This window comes from Adiantum capillus-veneris, chromosome 27 (genome assembly GCF_014529385.1).
Source record: "Adiantum capillus-veneris isolate H3 chromosome 27, ASM1452938v2, whole genome shotgun sequence".
NCBI lineage: Eukaryota > Viridiplantae > Streptophyta > Polypodiopsida > Polypodiales > Pteridaceae > Adiantum > Adiantum capillus-veneris.
Genome location: NC_140957.1, coordinates 23,996,513 through 24,015,848, shown reverse-complemented (window position 1 = coordinate 24,015,848; position 19,336 = coordinate 23,996,513). Strand labels below are relative to the sequence as shown.

Genomic DNA, 19,336 nt, shown 5'->3' with positions numbered 1-19,336 from the left:
CCGTTTTCAGTTTTCAGCAGCTAGCACCCGCAGATAAAGTCCCGAACCTCGCAAATCTCACCTTCCCGTAGCAATTCCTTGCCGCACGGTCAGTTTTCGCAAGGTTTACAGTTTCAGCGCGTCGTCGTCGCATCCTCGTCACTGACATAGAGTCAGAATTCAGCAGATACAAGATTTGTAGATTTCAGTCCTTAGCGTTTTCAGATTTCAGCCCGTCTCGTCGTCGTCCTCATCGTCGTCGACATCGTCGGCAAGTCCAAGCATTGTAGAGATTTGTGCAATCATAAGTAGACTGCTCTCGGCATAGAGAGTGGGGCCTTCGGAGGAGGGTTTTACAACGTCTTGGTGTTGTATTTCTCTTCTCTTTCTATCTCTCAGTCTCATACACTTGCACGCACAGTGTTCATTCACTTTGTTTGTGTCCATTGCACTCTCTCATTAAGAGCGCAAGGCTCTCCCTTCCATAAGAACAAAAGGAACCTTGAGCACAGTTCGGAGCACTCATCTTGAGCAAAGTTCAAACATTCATTCCGCTGCACCTAACATTGGTATCAGAGCTTTGGCAGTGTTCTGTATCACTCAAGGAAAGAACCTCATAATTTTTTTTTTGCTTGTTGAGGTTGCACGAACCCAAGTTCACTTGGGTGTGTCGATTCCTAATCGTGTTTTTGAAGAGTGACAGGAAATACAAGAAAGAAGGGCTTGTCCAGCTTCCCTTTGTGCCTCTTTTCACTCATTGAGAGCGGACCGTGCACTTAGCGGCCGGCCAATCGACGTGAGGTGGGAAAAAGCAACCTTGGTGTGAGCGCAAGGCCGCCAAGGGGTGCGCCCGCGGAAAAGAGTAGAACTCGGGTGAAGAGAACATCCTTCTCAAACACAGATTGCAAGCGAAAGGAAACCTCAAGAACCTCAAAACCCTCAAGAACCCAAGAACCCAAGACCCACAAGAACCCCAAGTTCCTCGTGAACTTAAGAACCCAAGACCACAAGAACCCATGACTTCAGAATCACCCAAAGCGGAATGGATACTTCGCATGGAGGTGGTGAGCATGAGAGAGGCGAAGAACAATTTTCCCCACCAGGCAGTTTTTCCGACCCTCCCCCTTCCCTATCTACGCCAAGGATTGCATTAACTCCTATGAAGGAGTTGACGTAGTTGTTTATGGAACAACAATTAGATTGCGAAGCACGAAAAGCGGAAAGAGAAGCTGACAAAAAGGCCTACGAAGACGAGATGGCAGACATAGATCGTGAATACGAAGAAAGCATGGTAGCCATAGAGCGTAAGTACGACTTGGAAGACAAAGAACGACAAGCCAAATTGGATCGCGAAAACAAAGAAAGTTAAGCAGAATTTGATTGCGAGTACAAAGCCATAAAAGAAAAGAGCGACCAGCACATGAAAGAGTTCTTGCGACTCCTTTCTCAAGTGCTGGCACAGATGCAAGAGATTCAGGAGACGGAGACTCTCTCAGTCTCTACTTCTCCAAAGCAAGACACACATGATTTGCATGATGATTTGAATGACAATGCTTTGCATGATGATTTGAATGATAATGATGAGCATGATGATTTGAATGATAATGATGAGCATGACGTTTTTCATGATCAAGATGTGATTTCTCACAAGCATGATGAGTTGCATGAAGAAGATGTTATTGTTCACAAGAAGGATGATGTGTTAGTTGATACTTTCTCTAGTGAAGCTAACCTCATTGTAGAGACGATCAATCACGAAGACCCGATCTTGGCTCTCGAGCCTAGGTCCAAAGAACCCCCTCAGGAGGCATCGATCTTGGCTCTCGAGCCTAGGTCCAAAGCACCCCTTCAGGAAGAACCGATCTTGGCTCTCGAGCCTAGGTCCAAAGAACCCTCACAGGAAGTATTATGTGTTCCCATTATTAGTCAGCACGCATTGTTCGAGTGTTTCATTCGTGATCGTTTCCTGTATTTTAGTCAACATTTTTATGTGATTTCCTAGGCATGACATATTGTACGTTAAGCACGTTTCACTCATGAATGAGCACAGATGTATGCGGATTTTTCATGAAAAGCTAAAAAGTATGCATTCAAGGAAGTCACATTCCATGTCTCTTCCTTGGCATGACACATTTGTAGAAACAACACAAGAAAGTATGAGCACCAAGCATGGGCATTTCCGTTGTGAATTGCCATAGTTGATTGCTCTAGATCATAAGAGAAAGATTCGATCTCATTGTTTGCGTGTGTGTGGTGAACGGTTTGGCACTTTGTCTATTTGTTCATCTACATTGCATGCACAGTCTATTAGGACTACAAGATTTTTTTGAGTCACTTTACATGGAATAGGTATGTTCATGGTTTTGTGTTGGAAATGGTTTCATGAATTTTCATCCATGGAGATTCTTGAAGAAGAAAGAAGCATGACTCTCGACGAAGTTGAAGCATTGAAGGAGCCACAAAAGACTTTGTGTCGCTTTCGGCGCGGCCCAAAGAAGCAAGCGTTGTAGACCTTTATGAAGTTCAAGTACCGCATGACCCACACATCAGAGTGGGCTGGGGAAGAGTCCCTTCCAGGATTCCGGATGCTATTGGCGATCTCCCTCAACGCCATACAGTTCGGTACCAGTACCTCACTTTGAAAAGGAGAGGATGTCACATAACACATCCAACCCTATGTGTCTGTGGACAAGCTACAACACGACAAGGGTTCAGTCAGTCTAGAATAGGAAGTGATTTGGCATTTTTGTGTGTTTGTTCGCAGACCGTGCATGCCCAGACACTTAGTGTAGATGCATATCCTCTGGTTGCACACAGCATGATCATAAGGATTCCCATCAGAATCCATTAGAATCCTTCAGGGGAATTTTCCAGTGCATTTAGCCTATTTTACCTATTTTTGATATTTTTCACTTATTATTTTTAAGTGACTTTTGTTGGAAAGTAGGTAGGGCAAATTGAGTAAGTTTGTATATAAGCAAACCTATGCTAGCACTAATTGGAAGAAGAGGCAGCAGGAGCACTCGCTCAGCATGCAACTTTTCAGCAGAACCCAAGAGGCCTAGCGTTTTTGGACCAAACCAGCCTTGGCGATTTGTGCACAGCAGATAGCTCCGGCGTCGACACGACACAGCAGATCAACCTAGCGTTTTGCATTTGCAGGACCTCCGGCGACAGCTGAACAATTTTCAGCCCTAGCGTTTTTGGTTTGAAGATCAGCCCTGGCGTTTTGCAGATTCACCACGACGGAACATCAAGGAACATCAACTTTTTCAGTTTTCAGCAGTTAGTACCCGCAGATAAAGTCCCGAACTTCGCAAATCTCACCTTCCCGCAGCAGTTCCTTGCCGCACGGCGCAAGGTTTACAGTTTCAGCGCGTCATCGTCGTCATCGACATAGAGTCAGAATTCAGCAGATACAAGATTTGAGATTTCAGCCCTTAGCGTTTTCAGATTTCAGCCCGTCTCATCGTCGTCCTCATCGTCGTTGACATCGTCGGCAAGTCCAAGCATTGTAGAGATTTGTGCAATCATAAGTATACCGCTCTCGCCATAGAGAGTGGGGCCTTCGGAGGAGGGTTTTACAACGTCTTGGTGTCGTATTTCTCTTCTCTCTCTATCTCTCAGTCTCATACACTTGCACGCACAGTGTTCATTCACTTTGTTTGTGTCCATTGCACTCTCTCATTAAGAACGCAAGGCTCTCCCTTCCATAAGAACAAAAGGAACCTTGAGCACAGTTCGGAGCACTCATCTTGAGCAAAGTTCAAACATTCATTTAACTGCACCTAACATAGATGGTATCAACTATAGTACTTGGAGGATGATGATGATGGCGGTATTTGACTTGTATGATCTCGAGTTCTTCATGATCGAGAAAGTGGAGAAGCCATCTACAACGGAGGAGGGTGCAATTTGGGAGCATGTCAATGCTTGAGTGCCGTCTTTTATCATCTTGAGCTGTACCCCATAGATTTTGGATCATGTGAAAGCGATGACAAGTGCTAAGCAGATTTGGGGACATCCCATGGTTGAGTAGAGTTTCCCCTCCCCCTCGTAAGCTATGTGCGGCTTGTCCTAGTTGCCTTTGTATTACTCGGGTTGATATTCTTTTTTGATTAGAAGTGAACCACTTAATTGTGTGGCAGGCTGCCAAATCCTCCGTTGAATCAGAAGATCTTGATGTAATTTGGGATTTGAATTGCTCCTCCTCGTCTAGAACTATCAGTCCGAAGGAAAACAGCACGTTGGACAGAGTCAACCACCTTCTACGATGATCGATGAGGAGCGGTAAGCCTTGAAAGCCCAAAGACATTGTAACAAGTGCGAGCCATTATCGGAGGAAATGCCCTTTACGGAGAGCGGAGTTAGTCGGAGTGACTCAAGCATTTACCTTTATTACAGAGATAGAGATCCCATAGGATCAGTTACCTTTGGAGTAGGAGGAGGATTTCACTTTCCTTGACTCTCAAAATTTGGATCATTGACAGTGGTGCAGTTAAGCACATGACTTCTTGTAATTTGATGTATGATCCGAGGCAATATGAAGGTTCAATTATGTTCGGAGACAGATTGGTGGCTCTTGTACATAGTGATGGGGCTATGGAGCTTATTCCAGCTGGCAAAGGGGAAAGTTGCATCTCCCATGGTCTTTATTTTCCTCGGCTTGGTTACCACATTTTGTCAGTGTATGAGCTTTGCAGACTTGGCATGGTTGTTGTATTTGACGAGCACAAGGTGTCGATTTGAGGTAAAGCTTCTGGCTTGGAGGTTAGAGGGGGTACACAATATGTGGACTGTACTGACTTGATCCTCCTACAAATATGGACACACCGAGCTGAGTTTACTCTCAGGCAGGTTCCTTCGGTCAAGATGTTGCATGGTGTGCTAGACAACAGTGGTTGCATGCGGCAGAGTGCTCTAGTTGATACGGCACGGATGGTGGAGGTGCTTGAGTACATATGGACTACTCTCTGGGATTTAGGCGTGTTAGATTGGTTGCCAGATGTGCGAGGCAATGCTGACACTCACAGATGCTAGCTACAGTCATAGTTGCACAGTAGAGTTTCTGATGGAGAGCAGATGGAGGTGTGCCTTGCCTTGTTGTCTTCTCAAGCCCGGTATAAAGAAGCTTCTTCTTTAGATGTCACCTAGTAGCTCCACAATTGTGCAGTCTGACGAGGAGCTGAGAAGGGTTGTTAGAGTTTGTCACCTCTCTGGGCGGTTGTGTGGTGGAGCTGCTAGTGCCCAATATCTCCCAGGGGATGATCATAGGGAGTGAGGGTTGTTTTATGGCTGTGTCCGGCCTGTGTGAGGTAGTTTGTTCTTGCCCTTGTTTTTCTCTCCTTGTACTGCTAGCATTGTCATATAGTCTACCTCTTGGTGGCCGCAGGTTGGGGGTATTTTTCCCTGATACCTAGTACCACTTGATTCCACCTATTGATCCATTTCTCTATTTTAGAGCTGTGGGGTTATTTATTTGGTGGGATGAGAGTAGCAAAATTTGGGAGTCCCTATATGGGGATCCCACTCCCTCGTACTTCGCCACATTGTATGAGTTCAATGATCATTAGAGCAAGGTTTCCTCTTCTTAGCATTTTCTCCCTCTTCAACAATTTCTCTCTCTAGCGTTTTCATCTCTCTATTGTTTTTTGCTTCGTGTTTTTGGAGGATCTTTCTCCTATTGTGCCCTCTCTTGCCCTCTTGCAAATCTAGGAGATCGCCGCAACGGGGTTGCTTTCAGAGGTTCCACATTTGGAGGTTACTACTGTCGGCCATCGGATCTGAGGGATTTGTTACGTCCCTAGACATTAGGATGGGTGCTTGTACTATGCTCGGCCAATGTAAACTTGTCCTTTTGGTTATGTAGTCCTATAAATAGGACTTGGGTCTCCTTAGTGAGACATCTTGTGTGATCACCACTCTTGGACTCTTAGCCCTTGGCTGCTCTATGCACACACCCGTATTGGTGTGGGCTTGGTGGTATGGGACACCAGCCCTTGTGGTAGATGCTAGCCCATTTGGCTGCAGGCTCCCAGCCTCGGGGGTGAGCCCGTATTGGTTCTATGGCTTGGAGGTGAGTCTGATGTCCGCTCACTATGTATGGCTAGGTGTGAGTTTGGCTTGTCATGTCATGTGTCCAGGATGGATCTGAGGAGGGACTTACAGGATTGTGCACTTGTTTCCGCTGTTTTCAGCCATATCGGTGTAGCCTGCTACAGTGTCACTTCACAGGACAGGCAGTTGGACAGTTAGCTTCAGTTGGTCTGGTTCACACTGGACGGACCCTTTGGCTGGGAGTGACATGTGGCAGGGTACCTACGGTGGTCTAGTGGACGTCGTGGCCAGGTCACCACCACCACTCAGTTTGGAGATAGACTTAGCTGGCTGGACATTTATGGGCCGTTGGTGGCTCTCATGGTTGTACATATCAGTAGTCGTTTTGGGGGAGTTGGGGCTTATCTTGCACGTAGTCGTCTAGAGAGTCTTACACAGAGCACTGCTACACCATCCATGCACATCTGAGCCTCGACACCCCATCTTGTACCTGTGAGTCCTGGGCTGGAGCTGAGTGTGCTGCCACTCCAGAGTCTGTACAAGGTCCTTTGAGTTAGTCGAGTCCACATGTTCTGGTCTACTGCTGTGTCTCTGTTATTATCCATTGTTTCTTGTATTTCATTCTGTTGAGAGAGTTTCTGTTTGTTGAGTGAGATTGTCACGCACATTGCACTGGGGGACACCCACACTGTAGAGAGCACGACACATTATCCGCGCTACAGGTGCTCTCATTTTGGCGACCACGATGGGATCTCAACTGAAGTCTCACTCTGTTGAGTAGCTGGGTTCTTCGCTTCGCCTGTGCAGCCTGTTGGTCTGGTCCAGTTTCACCCTTGATAGCTTAATCTAGCTGGTCTAGTCTCTCGCCTTGCTGGCCTGGTCCCCTCTCGCCCTGGTCCAACTTGCCTCGTCTCTGGTCTAGACCCCTCGACCCTGGTCTAGTCCTCCTCGTCCCTCGTCCCTGGTCCCTGGTCCAGCTGGTCTAGTCACTCGTCTGGTCTAGTAGAGTCTAGACCAGTCTTCAGCCAGTTCAAGGTTCTCTTACCCAAAGCTTGGTTGGATTGGAGGTCACTGCATGTCACATGACACATACAAGGAGGTCAGTTGAGCGTCAAAGCCCACTACTGAGCCCTCTGAAGTACTATCATAGAAGACGACCTTTGACGCCGTGTAGAAATCCTTCAACCTCATCACCTATACCTCCACATATCACATCACCCGTTCCTTCGTCATCAGGTTCCCCATCTTCGCGATCACCTTCTCCAGAAAAGCTCTCTCCTATTCTGCTACAGCAAGTTATTGTGCAACAGACTTGCTCTCAGCAAGGAATCATGGAGCCACTAGCTAGTGTTTTGGCCAAGGTGAACATCAAGTTCCCTACCTTCAAAGGGCTGTCCTCAGAAGATGCTGACGACCATGCAAGAAGATTTGTATCTCTCTGTAGGGGACGTGGGCTGAACAGAGAAGATGCTTACTTGGTACTATTTCCATCCACCCTGGATGGCCTAGCAGATAAATGGTACAGCCAATTTGCAGAGAACCATTTTGCAACTTGGGCAGCCTTAAGACAGCAGTTCTGTGCAGCCTTCAGGCCGGGTGACTACCAGGAGAAGGTGTTGGATGAGTTGGCCAACATGGTGCTCAAGCCTGAGGAGACTTTTGCGGAGCTTATGACTAAAACTAAGTCATTGGTGGCCAAGCTTCCCCAACAACCCGGTGAATTCATGGTTAAAAAGTGGGTGGAGAAGGCGCTTCCCAAAACTTCTCAGCAAAAACTCCGAGAGAGTTTCCGACCCGACGCCACTCTCGACGAGTTCATCGCAGCTGCTACTAGAATAGAGGGAGCTAGGAAGCTCTTCAACAACTCTCTTCAAATAGATACTCCCTCTGTGTTCTCAGAAGGTAGTCCTACTGATCCTTTAACTTCTTTACGCAGGGAACTGGAAGCCCTAAAGCTACAACGAGCTCTTCAAGAGGAGAGGTCCTTCTCTCTTAGACAAGAGAAGCCTACACATAATGAGGCATTGGAACAGATTAAGAGCGAGTTAGAAGAGCTCAAGTGTCAACAAGAGACTAAGGCTATGGTTTGGTGTAGCTCATGCCGCTCTCCGGGGCACCCCCCACAGGAATGCCCCCTTCGCGTTTACTGCCACTTCTGTGAAAAATCTGGACATGAGGATAAAGAGTGTTACTACCTCAAGGGATTGCGTCAAATACAACAAAATCTTGGTCCTTCTCTCCAACAAGGGCTAGCGCCTGTATCCAACATGGTCTCACCCTACGGCCATCAAAACCAGTTGCCTCCTCTGCTGACAACACCCCCTATGCAGCAAGGTATGCACAACAATTTTGCACCCCACAGTTTTTATCATGCTAGTACTCCCTCAGTTCCCCAAAGTTTCTACACCTCAGCCTCCAATTCCATGCAGCAACCACCTTGTCCCCCGTTTCGTCCTTCCAATCGGCCCATACTCTGCTATAGATGCGGAGAATATGGGCATTATCAGAGCAAGTGTCCTTTGCCCGAGGGGTCCCCTCCTTGTCGTCATTGCTCTGATTCGAAGGATCACTACAGTAAGGATTGTCCTAAGCAAAGGGCATCCACGTCTTCAGGCTCGACTCAGAACCAGCCCGAATTCACCTTTCCGAAGATAAATTTGATTACTGTGAACACCTTGCCTCAACCTTCACCTGCTACTCATGTGGTTAAGCCTCTGCAAGTGGAGGAGCCTACTGGTGTCCTTACTCGGGCACAAAGAGCAGCTCTTGGTCTCAGTCTACCCACAGGTCCACCTCGCCAGTCTCCACTTCCTCACTCTAGTCTACCTGACCCAAAGGACAAGTCCTTCCAAATTGCTCAGAGCAAACCAACTTCCTTGTTATCTGACATTGATGGAGCCTTCTTAGAAGCAGTGGTTGACTTGGAACAGATTAAGGTCACAAAAGGAGCCGAGTTCGAAGGTGCCAAGCCCACAGCAGAAGCCATCTTGAAAAATACTTTTCAGCAGGTGTCACTATACGACAAGCTAAGGCTCGACGCAACACTTAGAAGTGACACCCTGTCAGTCATTCAGTCTCTGTACCCGGGGGCTGGGCCTAGTGGCGGGCACCTCCCTGTACAGCCCTCAGAGTCCTATTTGATTTCCTATCCGGCTGCTCCCCTCACCGACTATAAAAGTCCACGTCTTACTGTATCTATTCTAGGGAAGTCGTTCTCAGGCGTCATAGTGGATGGTGGGTCTGGAATCAACCTAATGCCTGAATTTACTATGTCAGCCCTAGGTCTGCAGCCTACTCGCCCTGCTCCGTTCACTGTTACATTGGCAGACCAGCGGACAGTCTATCCTGTGGGCATAATAGAGAAGGTGCCTTTGAAGGTACAAGACTTCACCTTTAGCTTGGATTTTGTGGTGGTCAGTCTTCCTCAGGTGGAGGGAGGATTTCCGTTGCTGATTGGTAGACCCTGGTTACGGCATACTAAGGCACTTCATGATTGGGGAAACGACGCCATGTGGATATCCACTCCCGGCTCCCAAATGCAACCAATCCGGCTTGAAGGAGGGATGGATCCAGTGGCCCAGCACAGCTCACTGACAGTACAATCCAACCCTGACCCTGAGCAGCCCATCGCACCTGACGGGTCTGACGAGGACCTGCTACAGTGGTTGGAAGCTACCACTTCAATGCCATGTTACATGGTCTCTACTCAAAATTTACCTGTGCCGCCAGTTACACTCTCTCTTCAAAATCCTCAGGAGGACACCGATGTCCAAAGTCCTACAGCAGACAGTACAACAGTCGAAGAAGTAAGTGTGTCAGCCCCACATTCTCATGCGTCGAATGAACCGTCGATGGAAGCCCTCGGTCTTGGGGAACCTATCACACATCACCGAAGGGGGAAGAAATCTCCTCTGCATGCACTAGCCAAAGATTTCCCTCTTTCTAGAGCATCTCCCAAGTTGGACCCCATGCAAAAGCACTCTGTCAGGTTGTCTCTATCGGAAGATTTGCCCTTCGAGGAGCTCCCACAGGGATGGCTACAGGAAGAGTATGCAGAGTTTCCAATCGATCAAACCCCTGCTCATGATGTCTTGAAGCTCCAAGAGGCAGCTCACCTCTCATCTTCAGAAGCACCCTCTCCAGCTACAACCCCAGACCCGGTCAGAGAAGTCAACCTGGGAGATCCTGACAACCCTCAGCACGTACTGATAGCAGCTTGGTTATGGGAGCATCCCGCATTACTCAATCAGGTCGTCTCTTTCATTCACTCTTTTAAAGATGTTTTCGCTTGGTCCTACAAGGATTTAGAGGGGATTCCACCAGAATTGGGTGTCCACACTATACCTCTGGTCGAAGGGGCTAAGCTTGTAAGAGGCCGAGCTTACAAGCTCAACCCGAAGTATGCTGAGGCGGTCAAGGCAGAGTTAGAAAAAATGCAAGAGGCAGGGATCATAGTACCTGTGGAGCACTCTGAGTGGTTATCACCCATGGTGATAGCGCCGAAGAAGCAATCCAACAAAATCCGCGTGTGCGTCGATTACCGTGCTCTAAATAAGGTAACTATCCCAGATGGGTTCCCAACACCTTTCACCGAGCGTGTGCTCGAAGATGTAGCAGGGCATGTAGTGTACAGTTTCATGGATGGGTTTAGTGGATACAATCAGTTGGGCATCCATCCAGGTGATCAACTGAAAACGGCTTTTGTGACTCCTTGGGGTATTTTTATATACACTCGAATGTCTTTTGGGTTGAAAAATGCTCCACCTTCTTTCAATAGGGTGGTATATCTCATCTTTTGTCCTCTGCTTACGGATCATCTTCGCATCTTCATGGACGATTTTTCGACCTTCTCAGGTGCTCAATGTTCAACCCCAGTGGAAAACCTAGAGGAACACCTCTCTCAGCTCTCTGCTGTCTTCCTCAGGTGCAGAGAGGCGCGTCTAAAGCTAAATCCTAACAAATGTCATTTTTTGGTTACTGAAGGCACACTTCTAGGCCATGTGGTGTCGGCTAAAGGTTTAGCTCTTGACCCAGAGAAGATTGTGGCAATCTTAAAGTTACCACCTCCCATCAACCCAAAAGTGGTACAGAGCTTTGTAGGCCAAACAGGGTATCATCGCAGGTTTATACGCATGTATGCATAGGTGGCTCAACCCCTGACCCGTCTAACCAGTGCTGCTGTTCCCTTTCAATGGTCAAAGGTAGAGTCAAAAGCTTTTGCATACCTTAAAAAACGCCTCACAGAGGCGCCTATCTTAGTAGCTCCCGATTGGTCTCTCACCTTTCATGTGCATACAGATGCCAGTCAACTGGCTGTGGGTGCGGTGCTGACTCAGCCTAGTAAGGAGTATAACCTGGATCGCCCTGTTCACTATGCAAGTCGCCTACTCACCAAGGCAGAGTGTAACTATAGCACCACAGAAAGGGAAGGTTTAGCCATTGTGTATGCTCTGTAAAAATTTCGGCACTACTTATTAGGGGTCCACTTCACAGTTATTACTGATCACCATGCCCTCAGATATCTGCTCAACAAGCCGCAGGTTGCAGGTAGAGTATGGCGATGGCTACTCTTATTTCAAGAGTTCGACTTCGAAGTGGTACTCAGGCCCGGCAAACATCATGTCCTCGCCGACCATCTTTCTCGCGTTTACACTGGTGAAGAAGCAACAAGGGTTGCTGACGACTTTCCGGACAGCAGTCTTTTTAAGGTGGATACCACACCGGAATGGTACGGCGATGTTTTGCATCTGCTTTCTAGGGGCCTCTACCCTGAGAATGCTTCTCCCCTACAGAAGAGACGCCTGTTGCTAAAGTCTAGACCTTTCACTCTCATTGGGGGCCAGTTATACAAATCAGGGCAAGATGGTGTTCTGAGGCGGTGTGTCTTCCCTCACGAAGTCGAGTATATTTTAGAGGATGCCCATAGTGGTCCCACTGGTGGCCATTACCCTGGCCATATTACTGCACAAAAGATTCTCCAGTGTGGCTTGTGGTGGCCCTATATTTTCCGCGATGCAATCGCCTATGTAAAGGTATGTGATGTATGTCAGCGTTGTGGCCCTAAACCAAGCAAACAGTCAAACCGTCCTCTGCAGGTCTCTATGGCATGGCAACCCTTTGAGAGGTGGGACATAGATTTTGTAGGCCCAATTACTCCCTCTGCCCAACCCGGCAATCGGAAGTATCTCTTGGTGGCTACCGACTACGCAACAAAGTGGGGAGAGGTACTTGCCACAACGGACTGCACTGGCACTACAGTAGCCAAGTTTCTCTATGAAAATATTTTGTGCAGGTTTGGATGTTCATTGGAAATCACCAGTGACAGGGGTAGTGACTTTGTGAATGAAACAATTTCTACCTTGCTGGCCAACTACAAGATTTTTCACAGAAAATCTTGTTCTTATTACCCTAGAGCAAATGGGCAGGCAGAGAGCACTAATAAGGTTCTGATAGCACTCCTGCGGAAAGCATGTCATCTTCATCCATCAACTTGGGCTCAAGCTATCCACGGTACACTTTGGGCATATCGAACTTCTTTCAAAGCCACAACCAATCACACTCCATTTCAATTGGCGTTCGGGTTGGAAGCGATAGCACCTTTCGAATTCAACTCAGGGTCCCCGCGAGTGGGAAGTCTTCGTGCCAATGGAAATTTGGGGTCGGCAGCAGTCTCTCGTCTTTTCATTTTGGAGGAAAGCCGAGGTTTGGCTTCACTGGCTCTAGAAGCAGAGCAGCTTCGTCGTAAAGCCTGGCATGATCGCCATCTCAAGAAGCCACAAATAACACAAGGAGCACTGGTGCTACTTTATCAGGCCAAGTTTTTGAAAAAAGCAAAGAAGCTGGTTCCAGCTTGGCAAGGGCCCTTTAGAGTACAGGAGGTTTTGCCACAGGGGACTGTCCAGTTAGTCACTTTGGAAGGCGTCCCTTTGCCACTGGTAAATGGCTCCAGAATCAAGTGTTATTACTCCTCTGAGTAAAGGGTATGCAACTTTCTGCCATCTGTAGGTTCTATGGCCCATCTCTCTCCTCCCCTCGAGCTTTCCACCAGAATAGATGTTCTGTTACTGTCTCAGTTTTTGCTATGTTTGTAAGTTTCCGCCTTTCCTCTAAGATATCTTTTCTCCACTAAGTCCTCTTGGTAATTGGGTATTATCGGGAACTTCTGCAAGAGTCACTCCTCCTCACTGGACTCCTCCTATAATCAGTCACTCTTCTAATTCCTTTAATGGTTTCTATCCTCAGTGTTATTTGCAGTTAAGTATTAAGATCCTTCCAAACTGCTTTCCATCAAGCTTCTTGCGTGACTTTGTTCAGTCTGACAACTGGAATCTGCTTGGGGACTAGTGGGGACTCTGCTTAGATGGCAATTGGGATAATGAGCAAGGTGTAATCAAGGACTTGGCTTGATGGGACTCCCAATGACATACTGTCTATGGGAAGAATATAGGCTTTACTGCAGGAACCTTAATCTCCCAATGAGTCAAAATTACCCTCCCTTTTATCTGCTCGAAAATTGTAGCTGCTAAAAAATTAGCACTTTGTACCTTCTCTTTGCTTCTGCTATCACTTTGTACCGAGTACCGAGTGTGATCATCGGCCCTACCCTCTCCCACTCCCCCTCTCGCCCTACCCTATACTCTCGCCCCCTAGCCTCTCCCACACACCCCTCTCGCCCCTACCCTATACTCTCGCCACTATCCTCCCCTCTCGGCCCTACCCTCTCCCACAACCCCTCTCGCCCCTATCCTCCCCTCTCGCCCCCTACCCTCTTTCTCACCCCCTCTCGCCCCCTACCCTAAACTCTCGACCCTATCCTCCCCTACCCTCCTCTCTCGCCCCCTACCCTCTCCCACACCCCCTCTCGCCCCTACCCTATACTCTCGCCCCTATCCTCCCCTCTCGCCCCTACCCTCTCCCGCACCCCCTCTCGCCCCTATCCTCCCCTCTCGCCCCTACCCTATTATCTCGCCCCTATCCTCCCCTCTTGCCCCTACCCTCTCCCGCACCCCCTCTCGCCCCTACCCTCTCCCGCACCCCCTGTCGCCCCTATCCTCCCCTCTCGCCCCTACCCTCTCCCACACCCTCTCGCCTACCCTCTCACAGCAACCCTCGCCCCTAACCGTCCCCTCTCGCCCTAACCTCCCACTCTCGCCCCTACTCTCTCTCAGCACCCCTCTCGCCCTGCCCTCTACTTGCCCTACTGGTTCGCCCTACTGGTTCGAATTTGCTGCCCTAAATTGTGTTTTGCAGCAAAACTAAAGCATCACGTGCTTTTCCATTGCCAGCCTAAATCGTTTTGCAGAAGAAAATCCAACCTGGCCTATATCTGAGTGCTTTTCCATCACTTGACTACTCAGAGGCTCGGTTTGTCATCCGACCTCAACATGGCAGGGGGTAGCAAGCAACAGGAGAAACAGCAAGAAGGAAGTAGCAAGAAAAAGGTAGAGTTGAAGAGGAGGAAAGCTCTGGTTGCATCAGAGAGCGAAGCAGATGAAGTATCTGCAAGCAGCAGCAACCATGACATAGAGAACTTTACCTCCAGTGACCCAAGTGATGAGAGCTACAAAGCAGACTCTGCAATATCTACTCAGCAGCATCTGATGATTCCGATGTCAATTCCGAGTCAGGTGCATCCAGTGATCAAGAGGAACACTCAAAGGTGGCTCAGAAAAAAGAAAAGCAGCAAATTATCACTCATGAAATCAAGAGGCCTGCTTCTTCAAAAAATCGCACAGCATTTTCATTACATTTTCATATGCAGCAACCTCGACCATCTCTCAGCGAGGTGCTGTCGACTGCTCAGCTACGGACTCTGGGCCTCACAGAATTGGCTGATGCAAATTTACCTGATACTATTCCAGCAGAACTGATACATCAACTGCTGAAAAACTTTCCAAAGGTCCGGGGCCACAAGCTAACAGCTACAAGGCTTGGCCATGCCATGGGTATGACCAACTTTCCAGCTGTGAAGTCTACTACTCGCACTTTCTCTTTGCTGTCCAAGGACGCGACAATTCAAGCATGTAAAGAGCTATTGAGCTCGGATCACCCAAATTATGAGCGAAACAAACGGCTTCTCGCAATCTTCAGGTATTACTTTCTGGCTCGGGATGCCAAAGAAGACAAGGTACAAACAGATATTCTCACTACATTCTCCCACTGCGACGGGCTATACTGTTTAATCCACACTATCCCATGTGGATTCCACCAAATTCTCTTCAGCTCTCTGCAGTCTAGGGCTAAAAGATTTCGGGCCCAAGTGCAGTCTGTGCTGTTAACTTTTAGATGTTTTGCGGCGCCTCTCTTGGCATGGATCATAAACATACCTATTAACATAAATGAAGTGGATGAGGAACAGGGAACCTCGAAAGGGAAAAGGAAACCCGTGAGCATGCAAGTAGACCCCACAGTCACCAAGAAAAAGAAGATCAAGGCGAAAGTGATGAAGGATACAGTGAAGTCTCTACTCTCCTTGCCAGTTTCTGAGAGACAGCAGACTAGGGTACATCTTCAGCGTCATACGTCGACTGCTACACCTGGTTCTGCTGTGCCGACACCAGTGTCTACTGTCGCTCCTCAGGACAGGATGGTCACTTCACCCTTACAGGATCCTCTTCCTTCTTCTCCCATCTTCACTCATACACCGGTCAACATATCACTCGCTGCACCTACAACAACAATCTCTGAGGCACCTTCTACACAGAGTGTCCCTACTTCTAGCTCGCCGGTTGTGCCACCATCTGCACCTACTTTTAGCTCGCCGGCAGTGCCACATGTGCGCCCTCCAGCATCACATCCATCTGAGGGATCTTCAGGTAGGACCGACTCCACTTCTCTGTTTCAGCTTTCAGAGAAGTTGCTTCAGGACTCCAGAGTTGCTATTGCCACCATCGAGCTAGGCGTGGAGCAGCTAGCTGCAACCCACCAGCATCACTCCGCCACATACGCAGCTATGGAGGGATCCTTGCGAGTTGCCGAGAGTGCCATCGCAGATCGAGATGCAACGATTTTTGCACTACAGCAGGCATTGAAGATAAAGTCGAGAATTATTGATGACCTCAAAGCACAGGTGCAAGGATTTCAAGAAATGCTTATGTATGATAACAGGCCTACCCAAGCTACTGTGGGATATGGATGGACTAGGCCAGGGATACAGGTCCAGAGTCCAGCTACCTTTGCAGCGCCAGCAGGTCCCTCTTAGCCCTCTCAGCAGTTCATGGGACACTACCCAGCAGGTCCCTCTCAGCCCTCTCAGCAGTTCATGGGACACTACCCACAGCCCCAGGTCCAGTACTTCACTCAGCAAGAGTCTCAGATCCAGATGCCACACATGTAGAGCCAGAGTGTTCCTTGCTGTGACGGTGTTGCTGGTGCACACCGCCATGGTTGCGTTACTAGGCGTCCGGAGTTCACTTCAGAGCAGGTACTCCCATCCGCTGTGCAGCAGATGGCTGCTACAACCACAGGAAATCAAGGTATGCAAAGCACAGGACAACAACCGCATGGTTACACTATTGATCTGATGGCTCCTCCCGATCCGGAAGCTTCTGGAGCAACAGTGGGGACGACCCTTTCCCTTGGGTGACAGGACTGTGCTCTTACCTCATCTTTCATGGTACATATAGTTACTTTTGCAGTTTCATTCAGTTTTGGCTCACCGAGACGGTGACCAGTCTTGTGGCGGGCAACCTGTAGCCTGCTACAGTGTCACTTCATAGGACAGGCAGTTGGACAGTTAGCTACAGTTGGTCTGGTTCACACTGGACGGACCCTTTGGCTGGGAGTGACACGTGGCAGGGTACCTACGGTGGTCTAGTGGACGTCGTGGCCAGGTCACCACCACCACTCAGTTTGGAGATAGACTTAGCTGGCTGGACATTTATGGGCCGTTGGTGGCTCTTATGGTTGTACATATTAGTAGTCGTTTTGGGGGAGTTGGGGCTTATCTTGCACGTAGTCGTCTAGAGAGTCTTACACAGAGCACTGCTACACCATCCATGCACATCTGAGCCTCGACACCCCATCTTGTACCTGTGAGTCCTGGGCTGGAGCTGAGTGTGCTGCCACTCCAGAGTCTGTACAAGGTCCTTTGAGTTAGTCGAGTCCACATGTTCTGGTCTACTGCTGTGTCTCTGTTATTATCCATTGTTTCTTGTATTTCATTCTGTTGAGAGAGTTTCTATTTGTTGAGTGAGATTGTCACGCACATTGCACTGGGGGACACCCACACTATAGAGTTCCGCTGCCACTTCTCACAAAGTCATCATCAGAGTCGTCAGAGGAAGGAGTCTCAGTGTCTGACCATCTTTAGATACCCTTGCTTCATCTATTCGAAGGCTGTCCATAGTCTTTGTAAATACTATCTGCCTATGTCATGTCGCAGGTAGCCGATGCATATTACTTCTTCTCACAAGTTCCTTGCAATTGCACTTCTTTATATTTGTCTGATGCAACACCGTCCCTCATCTGCAGCGACTGCAATCACACCTCATGTTTGTCATCTTTGTAACAAAAGCCTATGGCTCCTCATAATTAATGCCTGCTTCTGTGTTGCCATAAGTCAATGCATAATCTTCCACTTCCAATGTAGCTTTGTACATGCTAATACTACCATCTTTTCATGCTTCAATTTATACACCCACTTATATCCAGTGGGCCCTTTTGTTGTCTAGCAATATTGCCGAATTCCAATTCTCCTCTCCCTACATTGCAGCCATTTCTTCATCCATGGGATCCTGCGTTTCCACTAGCCTCTTTACAACAAGTGATTCTAAATCTTGTCCTCTTCTTACCTTGTACATACTAATGTGCGTCATAGCTGTTGAAACCTAACCTTGTGCAGGATTTTTAACAATCATAGACCTACCAAAGTTTGCATTCATAACTTTTGTAGTGTTCCTTACTCCTAGGATTCTAATTACAGGAATCCCATTCTCATCATCAATACTCACCCTAGTTTCATGGGAACTTTGTCACACATCCCTCATATTTTTAGACTTTTGATTTACTCATAGACACCATTTATACCTTGCAGCGTCTGTGGTTGCATCAAATTGTAGTTGGTATGGAGACTTTCTACTTATTCTCGAAAAGAAATCAATTGCATGATAGAGGTTATGTGTAGGAAGTGTGTAATCAAATGTTGATTGTATGGGTTTCTGCTAACTTAGAGCATGTTTGTAATATGTACTACCACTGATTTTTGCCTTTCTAAAATGATTATGCTCAGGCTAAGAGCCCAAGGCCTTGAGAAAGTCTTGAAAATACATACATTAGTATCAGCAGCAAAAGCAAAATGGCCATAGATCCAGCAATCAACAGTCTTCTGACAATGCTAATAGATGGGGTGGAGAAATCTTCATCAGGTTCCCTGACAACCAGATCCGAAGAGATTTTCTCAGATTCATCTGTTGCATCAGGATTGCCAGCAAGCAGCTTGGAGACTGGTGTATCGAAGGCACCTGTAGAACCGGGGAATGTTACCCCTAAATTGGCAGTTGAGGCAATGAAAAAAAGCTCAATCAAACCACCTCAAAATTCAACAGCAGACAATGTATTGAAGCCTGTACTGGATAGTGTAGAAATCTCCTCATCAAAGTCAGCGGTAAAGCTGGGAGGTGACAATGTGGCCAAATCGGCTGTAGATGGTGTGCAGAGTTCATTGTCAGAACCATCTGTATTTTCAGGAGAGAGTGCTATCTCAAGAGGGGCAATAGATAATACAGGGAATACGCTATTAAGAGACAGCATAACAAATGAGCACGCTCATTGGGAGGAAACTATCAGAATTTTACAATGCGATCCATTCCTCCACCATGTCAACGAATACTCCAACTGGTTCAACAACTCGCATCAAATTGTGCGACATCAGTCACGTCCTTGTGTCCGACCTCAAGCGCTAACTGCAGTAACTTGTGCCTTTGGCAATCTCATGGCTCCCAAATTGGTAAGTTTTTTTTACTTTTAAGCCATTTCATTTGAGACACTTTAGGAGGCCTGTGGTCCTATTGCAAGCAAGGGCAAGGGAAAGTATGCTTGTTTGCCTTGCTTTCATTTTAACATGGATTTATACAGCATTTCCTTGTTTGATGAAATTGAATGTCTGGAAGAGAGAGATCAAGGAATTTATCAGCAACTTTTAATCATCATGAGTCAGTGCTTGATGAGACTGATGGACCATGTGTGCTTTTTCTATGCATGCGAATTCCTTGTGAAATAAGCTTTCTTGTATGTCTTCATGCTGCATATAGGACAATAGAGCTCCTAAAATTCTCTATTCATCGAGCCGAAGAAATTAGAG

General features: G+C 47.6%; 1 protein-coding gene across 2 annotated transcripts in view; it reads left to right on the top strand.

Moving 5' to 3' along the window:
* LOC147421646 (radial spoke protein 14-like) overlaps nt 1-19,336 on the top strand; it is a 63,211-nt gene that overhangs the window by 19,419 nt on the left and 24,456 nt on the right. For both annotated transcript variants that reach the window (XM_086502776.1, XM_086502777.1), the window contains exon 2: nt 18,266-18,982. In XM_086502776.1, the coding sequence (XP_086358902.1) occupies nt 18,332-18,982 (651 nt within the window). In that variant the 5' untranslated portion in view covers nt 18,266-18,331. The remainder of the gene's footprint in view (nt 1-18,265; nt 18,983-19,336) is intronic.